Below are 18,868 nucleotides of genomic sequence, written 5' to 3' on the forward strand. Positions count from 1 at the left end.
TCTGCAGAAAGCAGCCTGACCCCTGTTGTGCTTCCCTTTAGATCCTGACGGTGTCGGGACCCCCAGAAGGAGGCACCAGAGTGACCATCCGTGGCATCAACCTGGGCCTGGACTTCTCAGAGATTGCCCGTGGTGTGCAGGTGGCAGGAGTGCCGTGTGCTCCTCTGCCGGAGCAGTACATCATCGCCGAGCAGTGAGTAACCTCAACTTATGGGCACAACACCTCCACCACCTCCCAGCCCCACAGCAGTGCAGGAGCAGGGTTGGCTGAGGTGCTGGGTGCTTGCTGGGGGGGGGGTTAAGCAGCCCTGTAAGCCTTCTCAGAGTGTTTTGTTTCCTTCTGCGCTGCTTTGCTAAGCAACTTTCCTTCTGAGGCTCTGCCCCCTCCGCTCCCCTTGTGCTTGAGATGCAGCTGGCACTGCAGGCTGTGTGCTGCCATTTGTTAGGCGTGAGGTGCTGACAGCCACCTCATCCGAGCAGCCCTCTGTTGGAGCCCATTCATTTATTTCACTAAGAAAAATGTCAGCCAAAAATTAGAAAATAGGCTTGTAACAGAGGACGGGCGAATAAAGCTCCTACGGTGACACTGATCCTGCTGGGGAGGGCTGGTGCCACTGCTGGGAGCAGGATGGTGCAGGGTGTGCCAGGGCTGCTGGTGGGGACGCTCACAGCAGCATGGATGTGCCCTGGGAGCAGCTGTAAACCACCATCCTCTGGCATTGCCATCTATTTGGTGGGTCCCAGTCTGATCCACCCTTCACCAAGATGTGTTGGCAGTGCAGTTTTGCTCATTGCTCTTACCTGTACCATGGATCTCCCTTCCCTGATCCATCAGCATTGCCATCACTGCATGAAGGGCACTGCAGAGCTGCTCAGCACCATCAGTGCCTGCTCAGCTCCAGGCATGTGCAGAGCAGTCAGTGCCTGTGGCTGGCGCTGTTCCACCAAGCAGAATTTTGTTGTATCTTATTTTTCAGATAAAGGACAGAATATGATAAAACTTCCCTCCTTTGATGGTACGAAGCCCTGATTTTATAATCATGACTCTAATTATGGCTCTTGAGCTTTCAAAGTTTGTTAACATCATTAAAACATTTACCCTGGGCAGATAACAGCAAGCGTTAGCATGAGAGCTGCCTTTTAAAGATGAATACAGATAAAAGGACCCTCTTAAGGCTTCTGTGGGCAGACTGAATTCCAAGACTGTAATGACTCACCATATGCTCCAGCCACGCAATCTATCAGCCAGCAATTAGGTTAATGTTGGTGAAAGGGCCACTTAGCCCAGCAATCAGCACCCTACAGCGGTGCCGAATGCATCATTTTGTAACAAGGTACCTGCTGGGGATTTGGCTTTGATTGGGAATCAGGATCAGGTGCACTGGGGTCACTCCACCCCCTGCTGCTTCCTTCCTGCCTGGTGCTGCGTGAGGAATGCATGCAGTGCCTGTGGGTGCTGCTTTGCTGGGAAGCATCAAGAATTGTGTGTTTCCTCCCATGGGTGGCACTTGGTGGGTGCATCCTCTGCGTGGCTTCTTGTATGCCTGCTGCAGGATTGCTGGGATCATCCCAGCCTGCAAGCCCTGACCCTATAGCAGGCCAAGCAACAAAACAGCAGTGGAGAGTAGAGACATGCCATGGCCATGGCTGGATAAAGGCAGAGTGAGGAGCACGTGGCACACTGAGGCACTTGCCTTTGTGTTCTCTAAAGACAGCATCTCTCTAGGCAACCCATTTTCATGTGCAGCAATGAGGTGCACATCAGAGCTCGTTATTAGCATGTGTGTATTTTGTTGGGCCTCCTGGCAGCACCTGTGCCTGCAGTCTGCAGGTTCTTTCGTCTCTTTATTTTCTTTTACCTGTAGTGAATTTAGTGCTGCTGAAATTCTGCCTTCACAGATTGGAGCCTTTCATGCGTTCTCATGTGGTTGGGGGAAAAGCAAGCATTTCCCCTCCTGCTTTGCAAAAGCACCTTCAGCTGCAGTGAGGGAGGGGAATTTGGCTTTTTTCTCTGGCTCCTGAGGCTGAACATCATTGAGCATTTCCTTGCCTGTGCTGCTGCTCCTGCACGTTGTAGCTTTCTCGTACCCCCAGGCCTCTCTCCAGGATGCTCACGACCTTTTTCCATGGGAGCAAGCAGCAATCCCTCCAAGTGTAGCAGAGGAGCCCTGCCAGCTGCCAGCCCTTTGCAAACCTCTCCCTGCATCTCCAGCAGACTTGTTGCCATTGCCAGGGGCCGTGGGTTGCAGCTTTAAGCCATCACAGTGCACCCCAGCAGCTCCTGCTCAGGCTCTCAGTGACCCCTCAGGATGCCCCCAGGACGCAGAGGGACACAGGACTCATGGCAGTGCTTTACCCTGACCCTGTTATCCATGTGGGTGCATTGTGCAGCTCTCCCTGCCTGCACCGTGCTGTCTTTCTCATCCCCAAGCAGGTTTCTGTGTTTTTGATTAACTGGGAGACTGCAGTGTGAGCTGTTCCCTTAATGAACTCATCTGTTACTCTAAGGACTTAGCACTCACTTTGCTACTGGCTAATATATTGCCATTAGTGCTCTGCTTTGCTCTGGAGTTTACAGCTTGTAATAATTATGTCTAATTTTGATTTTTTTTTTTCCCCTTGAAATTACTATGTGGGGGTAAAAATAGACTCAGTAATTAACTCCTTCCAAAAGAAGCAGATATCAGATTAAAAGAGGGGAATGGAGAAAAATAACACAGCGAGCAGCCAGCCCTGTGCTAGCAGCCCCTGGCAAACCCTCACTGCAGCGTTTTTGCTTCCAGGATCGTCTGTGAGATGGGGCAGGCACTCCCTGGGATCAGCTCTGGCCCAGTGCTTCTGTGCATCGGAGAGTGCAAGCCTGAGTTCACAGCCAAGTCGGTGCAGCACTACACATTTGTGGTGAGTTCCTCACACTGGGGGGGCTGAGCACGTCTCTGTTGCACCTGAGGCAAACCCATGCTTTTCCAGTGCTTTCACCCTGGCATTACATGAGCAGCGCATTGGCAGCCCTTCACCGTGCTCTCAAGGTGTAAAGCTCACACAGGCCTACAGAAGAAGCAGTGTTTAGGTAGGAGGCTTTGCACGGCATTTGCTTCCAGCTTTGTGCCTCTGAGTAATGGCAAGCTTTGAATTGCTGCTCAGGGCTCCTCCTAGCAAAGTGGGTTGTGTGCTCAGAGCAGGGCTGCTTTGCAGAGCGTGGTGTTGAGCTGTGCTCGAGGACTCCTGTACATGTGGTCTTGTCACGGGGTTGCGGTCAGGACTCAAAATCTTCCTGTGTTTTGGGGAAGGAAGAGTAAAGAAGGAGCGTTGTTATAGGGAAGAAATCTCTGCTGTTGCTTCTTGCTGGTTTTGAAGCTGTTTGTTTGCATTTGTGGTACAGATACACACACCTATATGTATATATATGGTGCAGGAGCTGATGGGACTTTGGCACAAGCACAGAAACACACAGAGAAGGACAGCAAGTGCCTGAGCCCATCCTTCTGTGGTTCAGGCATTGAGGTCCTGCTAGGAACTCCTTTTAATCACCTGCCTGTGAAACTTGAACAGATCTGGAATAGTTTGTTCTGTTGGTTTATTCTTTTTCTTTTGGGATGGAGAATTACTCAGGATCCAGATATTTAATGATTTTATTTTTTCTCCCCTCAAGGATGCCAGCTCAACATAGGCTTCCTCTGTCTGCCTAATGAAGAGCTGTTCTTTGGTTGGGGTTCTGTGCTGGTCAGTGGGTTATTTAATTAGCATCCTTTTGATTCATAAACCTAAAGCTACAGCTGGGGTTCCTCCTATCTCCAGTTCTGTCTAAATAGGGCACTTCATCCCACCACATTGATTTTGTGCTGAGTGGAATCTGTGCATGCAGTGCAATGCCAGCACAAACTGATTGGCCACAATCTATAACCCAGTGGAGAGGGAAATCAGGGCAGCCCCACCATCCTATGGGTTTGCATTTCCCCAGGGGTGCAGAACACGGGGGTGCCAGCAGTTGCTAGAGCCCAACCACGATAGGAATGCATTGAACATTACCATCCCTTGCTGATTTTCAGCACCCTGATGATGATTTTTTTTTCCTCAGGCATCTGAAACTTTGCGGACATCATTTCCTTCTGTTACTTGGCCTCTATTTTTTCTTGCTGGCACCTCCACAAATTCCATTACAGCTGGTTTATGCCATTAAAGTCAGTAGTAAAATTGATTGGTACCTTAAAGCAGAGCTGTGTTCTGACCCTGAGAGGGTTCATGCCTTGGTGAGCTCATCTGGTGCTGCAACCAGGCAGGAGCTCAGCTGTCACCGTAATTACACCCATTGTACCCAGGGAAGTGGGACCTTGGAGCTACTTCAGCTCCATAAATCTGTCATAATTATCACCAAACCGTGAGCTGAAGATGGAAGATTCTGACTTAGCTTTCAGTCCTTCCTGCAGTACTGGCCTTGTCCCAGCCTTGGAGTTGCTGCAGGTACTCAGTGTGCGTACTCAGCTCTTCTGCCTTTCCCTTGTTTAGAAGAACCACCACTTGGGATGGTTGTCCACAGCAGGGTGGGCTCTGTGCAGTTCAGGTGAGCACAGCAATGAGAAGTTGGGGTCACGAATGCAGGGCAGGCTGGCAAGGTGGCACTGCTGCAGTAGTACCATGGGTAAGTGTTGAGTGGGATGCGGACACAGGCTGAGATGCTCTCCCTTCATCACCAGCTGTGAGCTCTGTCCCCACATCACCACCACTGCAGGTTCTGTGGAGCTGGAGCTGCTGGCACTGCTTTGTGCTGCTGTCATGTGCTGTTTCCCATGACCTGCTTCTTTAATATGACAAACCTTAACCATTTGTGTTCTGATGTCCATTGTGCTGCATTTGTGCTGTATTTCGTTTCTGAAACCGCGGAGCAAACAGCTTTATTTCTCTAAGAACAGAGGTGAAGGTAAGTACATAATTTTGCCCAGGCTAAACTTGCAATTACATTGTAGGGATGTGTTTCACTCACAGCAGGATCCAACATTTCAGCAGCAGCTGTATCAGGTGGCCATGACGCAGCTCCATTTTGCTTTTCCATTTTAAAAGCAGAGGGTGGGATGCTGCCAGCACGGGGATGATGAGCTGTCCTTCTTTCTGCAGACACCAACTGTGAGCTTCCTGAGCCCCAGCCGTGGCCCTGAGTCAGGTGGGACGCTGGTGACCATCACAGGGCAGCACCTGGGTGCTGGCAGCCACGTCTCCGTGCTCCTGGGCAACCAGAGCTGCGCCTTTCAGGGGTAAGGGCTGGGCTGGGGGCTGGGGGTTTTGGGGCTGAGCACACAGCCACCTCAGAAATCATAGTCATGAAGGCTGGAAAAGATTTCTAAGATCATCAAGTCCAACTACCACTACCATTAATTCAGGCTGTCCCCATCATGCCCTCTAACCACGTCACCAAGTGCTACATCTCCATGTTTCATGAACACCTCCAGGGACCACGACCCCACCACGCACCTGGGCAGCCTGTGCCAGTGCATCAGTGCTCCTTCAGAGAAGAGATTTCTCTTAATATGCAGCCTGAAGGGGATATCTCTCCTCTAAAAACCATTGGAGTGAGGCAGGGCTCTGAAATTACGGAGCAGAGGAAGGATCCTCACACGCCTCCTGCTGTGGAACGTACACAGCCATGAGCCTCCTCTGGGATTCCCATGGCAAATTTGCTTTTTACCCAGCAGTGTAAATGCAGAGTTGACATTTGCAGGGTTTAATGGGTTTTCTTGGGCTTAGTTAAAAAAAGATACCAGCAGTATACGTCTGTGTGCATCACACACACATCCTAACATGGGGTGTCCCCAGGTGCCCCAATGCCACCAGCGTAGTGTCACACTGCAGGCAGTCATGCAGGACAGAGGAGACTGCTCTCCATGAAGACATTCCTCACACTGAGCAGATGAGATCTGCATGGGGCTGCAGAACAGAGAATGCCAAAAGGACCCTTTGCTTTTTCTCTGCGCCTTGCAACCCAGGAGCTTACATGAAATGCTGTGATGCGTGGAAGGATTCTGCCTTCTAAATCCCAGCTCCAGCTCGCCAGCAGGAGCCAAGGAGGTATTTGGGAATGGAATGACCCCTGGAGGTGAAATTCTCATCTGAAAGACTTCAAAATTCATGAATATGGGACCTGTGAAGGTGCAGCCATGGGATTTTATTGGCTCAGTCCTGCCAAGTAGCGAGGAGCAGGATGGGACCTAGGACCTGGACTTCCCCACTTATGCTGTGGCACCAGATGAAGGAGATGGAGGGTTGGACCTGCCGAGCTCTGCAGCTGCAGACAGGCTCTCCAAGTGCTACATTTGGCAACCACTCCACTGGCATTTCTTCCTGTGTCCGGAGCAAAGCTGCCAGATTGCATCCTCAGTGCACACAGGTGACCAATTTACTGCCAGGAGAAGCAGCCACAAGCAGAATTGGCTTTGTAATAAAATTCCATAAATATATGATTGCATTCAGGGAACCTGCAGATACCGACCTGCAAAACCTGGAGCAAGTCTGAATTCTTGGTGTGTTCTAATTACACCAGGCAAGCAGAAACTTAAACAAAGCAAGCAGCAGTGTATAAATGACACCATCTTTCTCGTGGGGTCACACTGTGCACTTTGTTTTGCTTGGACTGTTTTGTGGCAGTGAACTTCAATTGTACTGGAGGGTGTGGGGGAGCCTGATTAGATGAAGCAGTTTCTAATGAGATTCACTCTAATTACAGCTTCCCCCATTCTCCCAGCTCGGATCGGAGGAGTGGGTAGATTCACCATGACGACACAATAATAGCACAGAGCTAATTAACGAGCGGCGGGGCAGGCAGAGCTGGGGCAGAGACGTGGTGTGATGGTGCAAAGTGGGACAAAGGGATGCAGGGAGCAGGGATGGCACAGGAAAGCATCCATAGGAACAGCCAAGCGTGGTCGGTTTTGGATATTTTAGGAGTTTTCTGTTGTCTTGGTGATGCTGGGTGGGTGTGCAGATGGTGCAGCACTGTGGTACCCGAGGGTGGATGTGAAGGAAGGTGAGGATTTGGGAGGGCCCTGGAGAGGGAGCACAGCGTACCTACGGAGACACAGGGCTGTGCAGGATGCACATCAGTGCACACGCTGAGCTGTGTCACAGCTGCTCAGGCACCTCGGTGGTGTGTGCAGCATGGCGAAGTCGGTGACGATGGAACGGTGGTGTGCCAGGGTTTGATTTCCAGCTAAAGAGTGCCAGGCTTTGATGGAAGTGCCATAACAGCAGTGTAACACCGAGGAGCTGCCTGCCGTCTCCCCTGTGCTGGCAGAAGAGAAGCCAAAGCTAAATGAGCCGTGGCAGCAGCATGGCCCTTCCTGTCCTCAGGGACTTGAGTTTGGGCACTGGACTCTCGGGGACATGGCTCTGCTGCTTTGCACAGTCGCCCTGTGGTGCTGTGGAGCTCAGCAGCTCTGTCCCCAATGAAAATCCCCAGCCCTGCAGTGGTGTGGGGGAGCTCTGCTGACTGCACTGCCCGACTGCTTTGTACTCCAGCAGCCAGCCTGTGCTGTGGGGGAAGCAGATGCCCCGCCGTGCCCAGCAGCACCGAGCAGGGGTCATGCTGTGCTGGTGGGCAGACAGGGAACAAAGCAGTGCTGGCAGCATGGTGCTCCCCAAACTGGGGCTTCATGAGCCTGTTCTGCAGCTCATGAGGCTCTGTGCGTGCAGTGGGGTGGGGAGGGAAAGAATTTGGCTTTGGAGCAAGCTGCTGCATCCCATTTAAAAAGCGGCCATCTGTTTTCACACGCCCAACAGAAGGCGGCGGGTGCAGGGAGGGATGCGGGAGGCTGCAGTTTGGCACAAAGCACGTGTGCCTTTCTCCTGGTGGGCAGATAAGGTCTCTTCTTGCACGGGGCTCTGCCCCCTCCTGTGCCTGCTGGGCTCGCTGGGCCACTTTGTGCATCTCGGTGCACAGGGCTCAGTGATGGTTCTGCCTTCGTGTGAGCTGTGGGGTGGCCCCATGGGGACAGGGATGCTCTCTGCCCACTGACACTCCCTCTGCTCCTTTCCACGCAGGCGATCCATGAGTGAGATTGTGTGCCTGTCAGCACCCTCAGCACACGGCCTGGGGTCCGTCCACGTCTCTGTGAGCGTTGACCGTGCTCAGCTCGAGCAGACGCTGCTGTTTGAATACATTGATGACCCCAAAGTGCAGAACATTGAGCCTGAGTGGAGCATCGCCAGGTAATGCAGCTCAGGGGAACTCACCTGCCCTGTGCCATTGGGAATGCATGTACCACTCATGTCCTGCATCTCTCAGTGCCAAACGTCTGCAACATTTGCACTGACCAAAAGTCAGATCTGAAGTTATTGAAGTAGTTGTCATTTACCTTGACAATTACAGCCATAGCAGCCTACACCTGGATTGTGGGAGCATGAATAAAGCCCCAAGATTGCTTCCATCTGCTGAAGGAGTGCACAGTTGCTCATTAAAGCTTCCTTTTCGTGGCTGTGGAATAAAATAAAACCAGCAGTCACGAAGAGATGGGAAAGCTGATGTTAATCAGAACATAGTAGTTGTCCAACATCAACTGGTGGGAGCTGCATGGGACTGGGATGCTGTGATGTTAAAATCCTGGGCTGTCCTCATCCCCTGGTATTGCTACAATGGCTGTGCTCAGGTTCATTTCAAATTCCAATCATTTCTCAAAGTTGGCCATGGAGGAAATCAGTACCTCTCAGCAGCTCTGTTGCTCTGAGCCCACATTCAAGCTCACTTCTCGTTTTGGGTTGGATGGGTATCAGAATGGCAAACTGACAGCATCAACCAAACAGCAAAGCTCTGCTGTGGAGGTGCTGGAGGTTTTGGTGAATTTGGGCTGTGCAGCTGCAATTGACACATGAAAGGAGCAGCCAGGAGTGGAAGGCACTTTGTGTGCGTGCTGCTCAGCAGTTCCCTCCCCACGCGCCATTCATCGCCCGCTGCCGCGCGCCTTGGAAGCGCCGCTGTGTAAATCATTAAACGCCGTGACTAATTTATTGTTCTTCACGTTTAGTCTCGGCTCAGTTGGTTTCTTTAGTCCCGTTTCTCATCCTGCTGCCTTGAAGGGCTCCTCCATGGGAGAGGGCACAGCTGTGAGGAGAAAAGCTGGCTCACGTGGGCACCGCTGCCCTGCGACTCGAGATGGGCTGGGAGTCCCTGGGGTGCCAACTTTGAGAGAGCAGCGAGCATCCCTGTGGCCAAACGCTGGCTTCCCCTTCACCAGGCAACTAACGAGGGCTCTCTGGTTTCCCTGCAGTGGGCACACGCCTCTGACCATCACTGGCTCCAACCTGGACATCATCCAAGAGCCGCGCATCCGCGTCAAGCACAACGGCAGGGAGTCCATCAATGTGAGTAGCTGTGGGCAACGTCCCATCTGACACTGTCACTGGAACCTGTGCTTTCTGCTTGGCAAAGGCTACTTGGGGGTCTGCCCTATGCTTAGCCCCACTCTTAGCAGCAAGACATGGAGGCAGGAGTCACGACACACAGAAATTTACTTGCACCTAGCTCAGCTCTGCTTGGTGATGCAGGGATCTGACCCCATCATCCCAACTGCTTCCCCTCCTTGCACGTGGTGCTCCCAGTGTTTGGGGGAAGCTGGGTGTTATTTTTCACGCCTCCATCTCAGCTAGCACCAGCCAAGGCCTCTATTTAAACCATTTGTTCCACTGTTCATAAACTGCTGTGGAAAGCAATGTTCTTGTACGTTACAAATACAAATTGCACCTCCAGTACACTTGGAAATTATTTTGATCAAGAAAAACTGAAAAATACTGTTTCTATGCAGTGATCTTTCTGAACCTGCATTATCTTGGAAAGGGCAAGGCTGTTAGCAGCAGTCTCCCATCCCCTCTCTCCCTTCCCCCCAAAGACCTTTTCATTCTGAGCTCTTTTTAAAAACATCTCATTTTGCTGTTAGCGCTTACAGTGTTACGAAAATAATTCTGAAGGCACAAAATTGAGTGAAATCTTTCACTTACGGCTGGCCCCTTGCTGCTCTGTAAGCCAGCAGCTCCTGCTGTGGGGCTGGGGGGAGCTGGGGGTGTCTGCAGCCCCCAGGAGGTGACCTCCATGCTGCCCCAGCCCCATGCTGTCAGGGGATGGCCTGTCTCAATCTCTAACATCAGAGAGATGCCTCTAATCACCAATTTGCAGCAGAGGCCAGGTGTTCATTATAGGTCTGTTTCAAAGCTAGTGCTGCCAGCAAGGGTGCAGCTGGGAAGGAAAGAAAAAAGACCAAGTGGTTCGGTGTACAATCCTCCACCTTTCTTCAAACATTCTCATTGTGAAGCTCTCTCTGTCTCTGCTCCAGCACCTTTGTGCTGGCTGCACGGGAAGCAAATCTTCCCAAACGATGGGTGTAAGGTGTTGAGCCTCGATTAAATACCTCCAGCAGAGCTGGAATCTGCCAGAGCTTTCAGGGAGTACGTAGGGCCCCGGAGCATCGCTGTGCAGGTCGGAACCCCCCAGCACGGGGCAGTTCCCCAGCACCACTCAGAGTCCCATCCACAGGTATGTGTGGTGCTGAATGCCACAGCACTGAGCTGCCTTGCACCTGCCCTGGCCCCCGAGCCCCGGCCCACCATGGATGCCGTCGAGCGACCCGATGAGTTTGGTTTCATCTTCAACAACGTGCAGTCCCTGCGGGTCTACAATGACACCAAGTTCATCTACTACCCCAACCCCACCTTTGAGCCCCTGAGCTCCAGTGGGATGCTGGAGCAGAAGCCGGGGTCACCCATCATCCTGAAGGTAAGGGGACCTCTGCTTATCCCATGGGATGGGATTGGTGCTGGGATGGGGTTGGAAGCTCCTCAAACCCAGCAGAGCCAAATGCACTTTGGTGTTTCATATCTGTGTGTACCCTATGGCTCTCACCAGCAGAGCTCAGTGAGAGAAAACCCACATGCATGCCATGTGGTGGCATCACCGAATAGTTGAGGTTGGAAGGGACCACTTGGGATCATTTAGTCCAACCCCTCTGCTTCAAGCAGGTTCCCTTGAGCACATTGCCCAGGATCGCATCTGGGTGGGTTTTGAGTATCTCCAGAGACTCTGCCACCTCTCTGGGCAGCCTGCTCCAGTGCTCTGTCGATCTCACTAAAGCCATTAAAGGTTTTTCATGCAGTGGCCATGCAGAAATCTCTAGAAGCATGCAAAGCTTCCACTCAGGAGGGCCCAGAAAGCAATGAGTGGGGGAGTTCTGTCCCTGTTTGGAGACCAGGATACACTAAGAGGAGCCCCCATCGTTTGTGCCAGCAGGGAGTGGGAATGAAAAGCAGGGAAACGCACCGCATCCTTGTACAGTCTTCTCCACCTCTATTGCCAGGGCAAAAACCTGTGCCCGCCTGCTTCTGGAGGAGCCAAACTCAACTACACAGTGCTGGTTGGAGAGACGCCCTGCACCGTCACCGTGTCTGAAACACAGCTGCTGTGTGAGCCACCGACCCTCAGCGGGCAGCACAAAGTGACGGTAGGCACCGACCGCTGCCATCAGAGCCCCTTCCTCCTCCTCCTTCCTGACCTGCTCAGAGCTGAGTGCAATTTCTCGTCCAAAGACTGCAGGATTTTAGATCTTTATGGCTGTCTAATTGAAAGCTTAAAATATTGATGAGGATTAGCGTGGTGAAACTTCTTATTGCCTCCTTGAGACTCGCTGCCCACTGTCAAAGCCTTCCAAAAAGAATAAATATTGAGGGCATTCAGCCCCAGACTCCAGCCTTTCCCTGGTAAGATGAGCTGTAGTGTGCTGTGTTCCCCTCCTGTAGAGCTGGAAGGGATTTTAGCAGTCCTTGTAGCCAGATCTGCTTTGCCAAGTGGGTGGCAGGAGGATTTGGCTTTTCCTGAGGCAGAAGGAGCCAGGAGGTCCGGACTGCTCATCAGGATGCTTCGCTTTGGTTTTGGGCACTGCTGCTTTCCCCAGACTGAGCACTCAGTTGTAAAGGCGCTCGAGCAAAGCCCGATGAGGTTGCAATTGTGATTTATTTCTCTTTAAGTTCAGCATCCAAAAACTATTCAGTTATCACTGTGGCTCGCAGAAGCACAGCTCACATCTGTGGCCTGGGCACATCCAAGAGAACCTGGCCCTTGTGTACGGCCCCCCCCCCAGCTCCTCTTCCCCCCTCTCTCTCCCTTTGCTCTGGTTACTTGTCAGGGAAATTGTCAGTGGGTCACAAACGTTCACAGGTTACAAAAGGGAGTTGAAAGCTATAAACTGAAAGTCAAATGGAGCCATCAGATAATACGAACAAAGCCCAGATAGTGAAGGGCTGGCACATTTATCATGGCTTGAAGCCTCGCTGTGCTGCGCTCTTTGTTTCTGGAGGCAATTGGTGCTGCTGCAGCCGCAGCCGTGCTGTGTATCCACCATAGAAATGTACAAGACATCTGTGCTGCCTGCCCTGGATTTGGGCAGGCCCAAAGAAGCTGCTGCTTACCTCCCTGGTGCTTTGCAGGTGCGTGTCGGCGGCATCATCTTCTCCCCCGGTTCGGTGAGCATCACCTCTGACAGCCTGCTGACCCTGCCAGCCATCGTCAGCATCGCGGCCGGCGGCAGCCTGCTCCTCATCATCGTCATCATCGTGCTCATCGCCTACAAGCGCAAGTCCCGGGAGAACGACCTGACCCTCAAGAGGCTGCAGATGCAGATGGACAACCTGGAGTCCCGAGTGGCACTGGAGTGCAAAGAGGGTCAGTATCCCATCACCCCAAACCTGGACGCTGGTCCTCCCTCCTCCCATCAAGCCATTCCCCCTTCTATCTGGGGACTGATTCCTCTTTGGGCACTGGGACCCCTGCTTTAGTCCCCCCTGCAGCCATTCCAGCGGTCCTTACCAAAGCCATCCCCATTGCCTAACATTGGCAATAGGGCACGTGCTCCCACAGGGAAACAGTAATGAGAGCAAGTGGCAGACAAGGCCTCTGCCTGCCTAATGTGCAGAGAATAGGATTAGAGCTTGATCCTGCTTAAGCAGCGTGCCTCGATCGTGTGGTGAGGGCTGCAGCAGCCCCAGGGTGCCCTGCACAACGTGTTCCCTTCTCTAATGGCTTTTTAGGGCTCCAGAAAAGGCACAGAATGAGATGGAGAGTGGGGAAGGGTCACAGAATCACAGAATTGTAGGGGTTGGAAGGGACCTCCAGAGATCGAGTCCAACCCCCCTGCCAAAGCAGGCTCCCTACACCAGGTCACACATGTAGACATCCAGGCAGGTCTTGAACATCTCCAGAGAAGGAGACTCCACCACCTCCCTGGGCAGCCTGTTCCAGTGCTCCGTCACCCTCACTGTAAAGGTCAGGCTGCAGAGAAACTGTGTGTTCTGGAAAGGAGCTTAAGTTAAACCAAAGTAAAGAAAAGTAGCTGCAAATGTTATAGTTTGAGCTCTGTCCCAATCAACAGCTGATTAGGATTCGTTCAGCTGATTTTAAAAGGGTAACCTTGAAAGGCAAAGGATGAGATGTGTTCTGGAGATGCCATTCACTTTGGTATGGGTGCACCCTGGCTTGGGGGCAGAGACCTTCCTGAGCCAAAGGTTTTTGCTTTGTAGAATGAGCACAGGGCCACAAATACCACCCTGACATCCACACTGAAGTTCTGTTCTGAGAGGAAGAAGAATTCCTCCCTAGGCCTGCACAGGCGCTTTCTGCTTGGATTTGATCTGCATCGGATTTGATTATTTTGGCAACTGTTGGTAGGAGAAGAAAGGAGAGTAAGGGAGGCACCAGGTTATGAAAAGAGATCCTCATCTCTATCTGCAGCCTTTTAAAGAGTGTTTTAGGTGCACAGACACAGTTGTGAACTGCGTACAAATTCATAAGCATCTTTTGTTCCTGGCATCTGTTCTCTGCAGTGTGCTCGCTCCCAGCAAGGGTGAGGATCTGCATGAGCTCCGTGCAGGCTCTGCTCTGCACCCGCTGCTGCCTGCTCTCTGAGCCCGTGTTGCATTGCATTTCTCCTTTTTCTTTTCTTCCCAAACAGCTTTTGCAGAGCTGCAGACAGACATCAATGAGTTAACCAGTGACCTGGACCGTTCTGGCATCCCATACCTCGACTACCGGACGTATGCCATGAGGGTCCTCTTCCCTGGCATTGAGGATCACCCCGTTCTGCGGGAGCTGGAGGTAACGGGTGGGCAGTGATCTCCTCCCCCAGCCCTGTTAGGAACCGTGGGGCCAGCAGGATGAACCCCGAGCTCATTGTAGCCAAGAGCTTGGCGTTATATCTTCATCAGGCACTGCTTGGTTCCTCTCGTCCAGTTTGGATACTGGTTTGGGTATTGCTCTAGGCCAGCAGCAAATGATGCTGGATGAATTCCTGGTGTCCTTTTAGATGCTCCTCAGCCCAAGAATCCTCCTGCTGCTGTTCCATGGCGTGCCCACAGGAGGGCAAGCGCAGTGCCTGGGCATGGGCTGCCTCTGGCTGTGCTGTCAGTGAGTGCCCTCGTTCCTCTCAGGGCTTTACTGAGGTCCCACTGCTCTGTGCACTCATGCAAGGGCTCTTCAGTACTCATCCACTAAATCTGGCTCCTTCCCAAGGGGCCACCATTTGCTGCCTTTGGACTCATATCTCCATGCCCTGAGTTTCCCAGTCCCACCCATTATTGCTGCTGCCATCGCCATATAAGCTCTAGCAAATGAATATGAATGCTTCATATTTGTTTTTTTCCGCATGAAAAATAGAACTGCAGAAGTGATAAATGTGTTGCCAATTACACAGTTGCTTGATTATGTAACATCAGTAAAACCAATACATAATTCTCCAAGATGTTTGGTAAAGAGAGGCTTAACGCCGCTCATCCATTTGTAATGAATTACATTGAGTCTGGAACTGGTTGAAAGGCTCAATTTTTTACACTTGCCCCATAGTAAAGCAATAATCAAAACTGGTGTTTAATTTACTTTTAAGTGTGCCACTTTTTTGTGGAGAACAAGCAAAATTACTCATTGTAGGGCTGTTGGCAGTAGAGTGTAACCCAGGGCAGTGGGGAAGCGCCCCAGTGGGTGTCCCATGGGGTGGGACAGCAGCATCACCCCTTTGTTATCACCCCACTCTTCATCACTTCTGCGCAGTGCCGTGGGTCCCATCAGCTTGGTCTGAAACCAAAGGGTCCTGTGCACGCGGTGCCTTCCAGTCCTCTCCCCTCCTGATGGCTGCTCTCTGCCACAGGTCCAAGGGAACGGGCAGCAGAGCGTGGAGAAAGCCCTGAAGCTCTTCGCTCAGCTGATCAACAACAAAGTCTTCCTGCTGACCTTCATCCGCACGCTGGAGCTGCAGCGCAGCTTCTCCATGCGCGACCGCGGCAACGTGGCCTCGCTCATCATGACGGGGCTGCAGGGCCGGCTGGAATACGCCACCGATGTGCTGAAGCAGCTGCTGTCCGACCTCATCGAGAAGAACCTGGAGAACAAGAACCACCCCAAGCTGCTGCTGCGCAGGTAGCGGGAGGGCTGGCGCTGCCGTGTGCTGCGTGCTCTCTTGGTGATGGTTAAAAGCCAGGTGGGAAGACGAAGCCGTTGGGTTGGCAATGCCTGAGGAGCCAGCAGGGAAGGGCAGGATGCTCATCCAGACCCCGCTCGTGTCATCAGCTGCTGCTGTCCCATGTCTCATTGAGTGCTGCCCGTGGTGCCCCGCTGGCACCTTGCAGCCAAGGGAAATGGGATGATTTTCACAGCCCCAGGAAAAAAGCAGGGATTCCTCCAACCATCGTGAATATACTTGAGAGGAAATTGCTTTAAGTCTGGCTGTGTTTGCAGAGGCAATAACTCATCTCGGGAAAGGAAGCCATCTTAATTTCCCCCGTGGTTTGGTGCGTCGCTGGGAAGGCACCTTCTCTTCAGCCATCCCTGGTGGCTCTTTGCAGTGCTCCAGAAATACAGGGATGGCACTGGGGGTCGTTCCCTCCCCTCCCACCCATCCCCAGATGGGAGAGAGCACTGCGCTGGCAGCAGGATGGCTCTGCTCACAGCCACTTCTTGTGGGTTAGCTCTGAGAACTCTACTCCTAAACCCGCGCCTGGCACAGGGAAACCAAATGAATGCAGAAAGCAAAAATTTGCTTTTAATTTGTGTCTTCTCACCCTGCTCCTTAATCGTCAGCAAACAGCCACAAAGCAAGGCACTGCGTGCTTTTATTTATTGCTCTCTCTCGTGGCAGTCATTGCCAATCAGTGCTCAGTTCTCCCTCTCTTTCTTCTTCGTTTTTCCCCTCTCGCTTTCCTCCACTGTGACCCCTCATGGGAGACAGCAAAAAAGTTGACATTAAATCAAATGGCAGCTCTGGTTCCTGGCACAGACAGCAGGCAGCAGCTGAGAGACCCAGATACAGCAGGGAAAATGAGTAGAATACATATTGATTTTGGGGTTCTCTGGGCTCTTTTTGTTTAGCTTTGCTTGCTTCCCAGTGCCAGAGCAGGGCACCAGAGCCATCCCACAAGCACCCAGCTGGATCTGTAGCTTGCTAGTAGTGCTAATCCGCACCCTGGCTAATTATTAGTCTAGTATTCTATTAACAAAGTGGTTTATTAAATCAGTATTCGTCCCGAACGCATGATTTTCACTCTGTGTTTTAATCTTTTTCTTGGCTACGTCACTGCCTCTGCATTTTGTGTGGCTCGTGGCTGGCTGGCACAGCAGCGTGCTGCTGGTGCTCCTCCTTCATTGGGCAGTGGCAGTGATTTAAACAGGCGAGCAGTGCGCGTGTCAATTTGCAGGATGAGTTTTTAGGCAGTTAATCAATTCAGGCTGGAATTCTTTGGGGATCTGCAGACATTTTCGCAAATTCCTGGCAGATGTTGTGATCCTAAGAGATGATAGATAACGTAACCCTGGGTCTTTTTTTTTTTTGCAGACTGGTGTCAGTTTTTGTTTGTTGAAATCTGTGCCTCCTTTTTTGCACTTGATCTGCCTGACTTTGTGATCAAACCCTGTTGGCTTTTTTGTTTTTTTTCATTAAATGCCAGCATCCCCAAACATGCTGGGTGCTGTATAAATACATACCAAGATGCAGTCCCTCCTTCAAGTCAGCAGAGCAGTCAGGGAAGAGCAGGGAAGGATCAGGAGCAGGATGGGACCCACAGAGCTCTGCTGTACCTGCTGCAGTGCTGCACCAGCGCTGCTGGGCACAGGATGTTGGAGGCACGGTGTCCCTATCCCAGGAAAAGAAACAGGATCCTGCAGAGCCAGCATTAAAAACTATCATTAGGAGCTATTGTATTGAAATTAAAGATAATCTTGGGCACAATGTGGGGAGAGGACGCTGGGTGGGACCGGGGATAAAGCTGCAATTTTTCTGCCATTGTCACTCTGCTGTCCCTGATTGCCAGCCCAGTGCAAATCCCAGTGATTTACTGCGCCAGGCTGTAATTTGCACCACGTGCACAGAGCTCAGTGTCCCCAGGCTCCCTGTTCCCTGTCAGGGCTCTGATGGGCTGTCAGCTGGGGATGAGCTGCCTGCATCGTGCTGCCTGCGTGCACTGGGAGCTGTGCTGAGCGGTGGTATTGCTGCTGTGGGGAGCAGGATGCTCCTCTCCTCCTGTCTCTGGCCATTCCTGTTTCCTGAGGTTGGTTTGTGCGAGGATTTGGTTTTGTTGGTAATGTGCCTCTCCTCCTCCTGGCTTTCCTAGGACTGAGTCGGTGGCTGAGAAGATGCTGACGAATTGGTTTGCTTTCCTCCTCCACAAATTTCTCAAGGTAAGGAGGGATGGAGCGGAGCTCAGCTGCTTTGATCTCCCACCTGCATGGGGCAAATCTGAGCTTGAAAACAGTCTCATGCAATCAAGTTTCTGTTGCTTTCCTTGAGTACTGCTGAAAGGCTCTCTTATGAAAAGGTTTTCTGCTCTTCTGTTTCACGTTCCCTGGCTTTGGCTGCACCAAGTATCACCCAGCTGTGTCCTCTGGAGTACTCCAGGCTGTGCCCTCTGGAGGGCTCGCACCTCTTTGAGCACCTCCATGCCTGCGCTTCCATAGTTTGGCAAATTAATTTTGGTTTTGGAAGCCCCCTCAGAGTTTACTTCATCAGAGCGAACAATGAGATCAAGATCTCAGATTCTCATTTTACAGCCCTATAGATTCAGTAGAGCTTTACCGAGCCAAGCACAACAGCCATCAAGCAGCAGTTTTGGCTGTGCTCTGCCGGAGCTGCTGGGGGCTGAGCCCGATTGCACATGTGCTAATGATTAAGGCAACGGGGCTGTGCCTCTGCTGCAATTAATCATGTGCAAGATGTCTTTGTGGGCCAGCAGCCCTGGTGTAGCTGCACTTCACCCCTGGGTCGGTTTCGCCACTGGTCTCGTTGTGCAGGAATGTGCCGGAGAGCCACTCTTCATGCTGTACTGTGCCATCAAGCAGCAGATGGAGAAGGGCCCAATTGATGCCATCACGGGGGAAGCCCGCTATTCGCTCAGCGAGGACAAGCTGATCCGGCAGCAGATTGAGTACAAGACCCTGGTGAGTGAATGCTGGGGGAAAGAGCTGGATTGCTGCTGTCCTCCCCATTGGGCATGAGCCATGCTGACCTTCAGGCCCACTATGGGAGCACTGCCATGAGCACTGCTGTTGCCAGTGCAGTAGAGTCCAATGAGGAGTGTCCCTAGCTGGTAGCTTGGGGTTGTGCCCAACTCGTAGGTACCAGTATCCTATTTGGTCCACTGTCCTTCCTCTAACAAGGGAAAATCAACATACGAGGACTCCTATCTTAATTATTTATATAGATATGTGCAGCTGCAATGAGGTAAATAGAGATGCAGGGTTTTACCATGAGGGTTGCTTCTTGTGCAGACGCTTATTCTAATAAGGTCGTTAAGGTTGGAAAATGCCACTAAGGCCATCCAACCATCAATCCATTAGCACTGAACTATGTTCCTGTTGTTCTGCTTC

The 18,868-nt window shown here is 51.9% G+C and overlaps 1 protein-coding gene across 1 annotated transcript in view; it reads left to right on the top strand.

The window, feature by feature from the left end:
• The window catches only part of PLXNA2 (plexin A2), a 99,083-nt gene that overhangs the window by 66,294 nt on the left and 13,921 nt on the right, over window positions 1–18,868 (top strand). The window contains exons 13-24 of the mRNA XM_042833739.1: window positions 42–193; window positions 2,784–2,901; window positions 5,113–5,249; window positions 8,029–8,196; window positions 9,252–9,345; window positions 10,511–10,750; window positions 11,328–11,471; window positions 12,454–12,688; window positions 13,974–14,116; window positions 15,162–15,430; window positions 17,617–17,683; window positions 18,293–18,439. Of these exons, the coding sequence (XP_042689673.1) occupies window positions 42–193; window positions 2,784–2,901; window positions 5,113–5,249; window positions 8,029–8,196; window positions 9,252–9,345; window positions 10,511–10,750; window positions 11,328–11,471; window positions 12,454–12,688; window positions 13,974–14,116; window positions 15,162–15,430; window positions 17,617–17,683; window positions 18,293–18,439 (1,914 nt within the window). The remainder of the gene's footprint in view (window positions 1–41; window positions 194–2,783; window positions 2,902–5,112; window positions 5,250–8,028; window positions 8,197–9,251; window positions 9,346–10,510; window positions 10,751–11,327; window positions 11,472–12,453; window positions 12,689–13,973; window positions 14,117–15,161; window positions 15,431–17,616; window positions 17,684–18,292; window positions 18,440–18,868) is intronic.

The sequence above is a fragment of the Centrocercus urophasianus genome, unplaced genomic scaffold, assembly GCF_019232065.1.
Source record: "Centrocercus urophasianus isolate 14NV4802_14NV808 unplaced genomic scaffold, USGS_Curo_1.0 seq_42, whole genome shotgun sequence".
Classification (NCBI taxonomy): domain Eukaryota; kingdom Metazoa; phylum Chordata; class Aves; order Galliformes; family Phasianidae; genus Centrocercus; species Centrocercus urophasianus.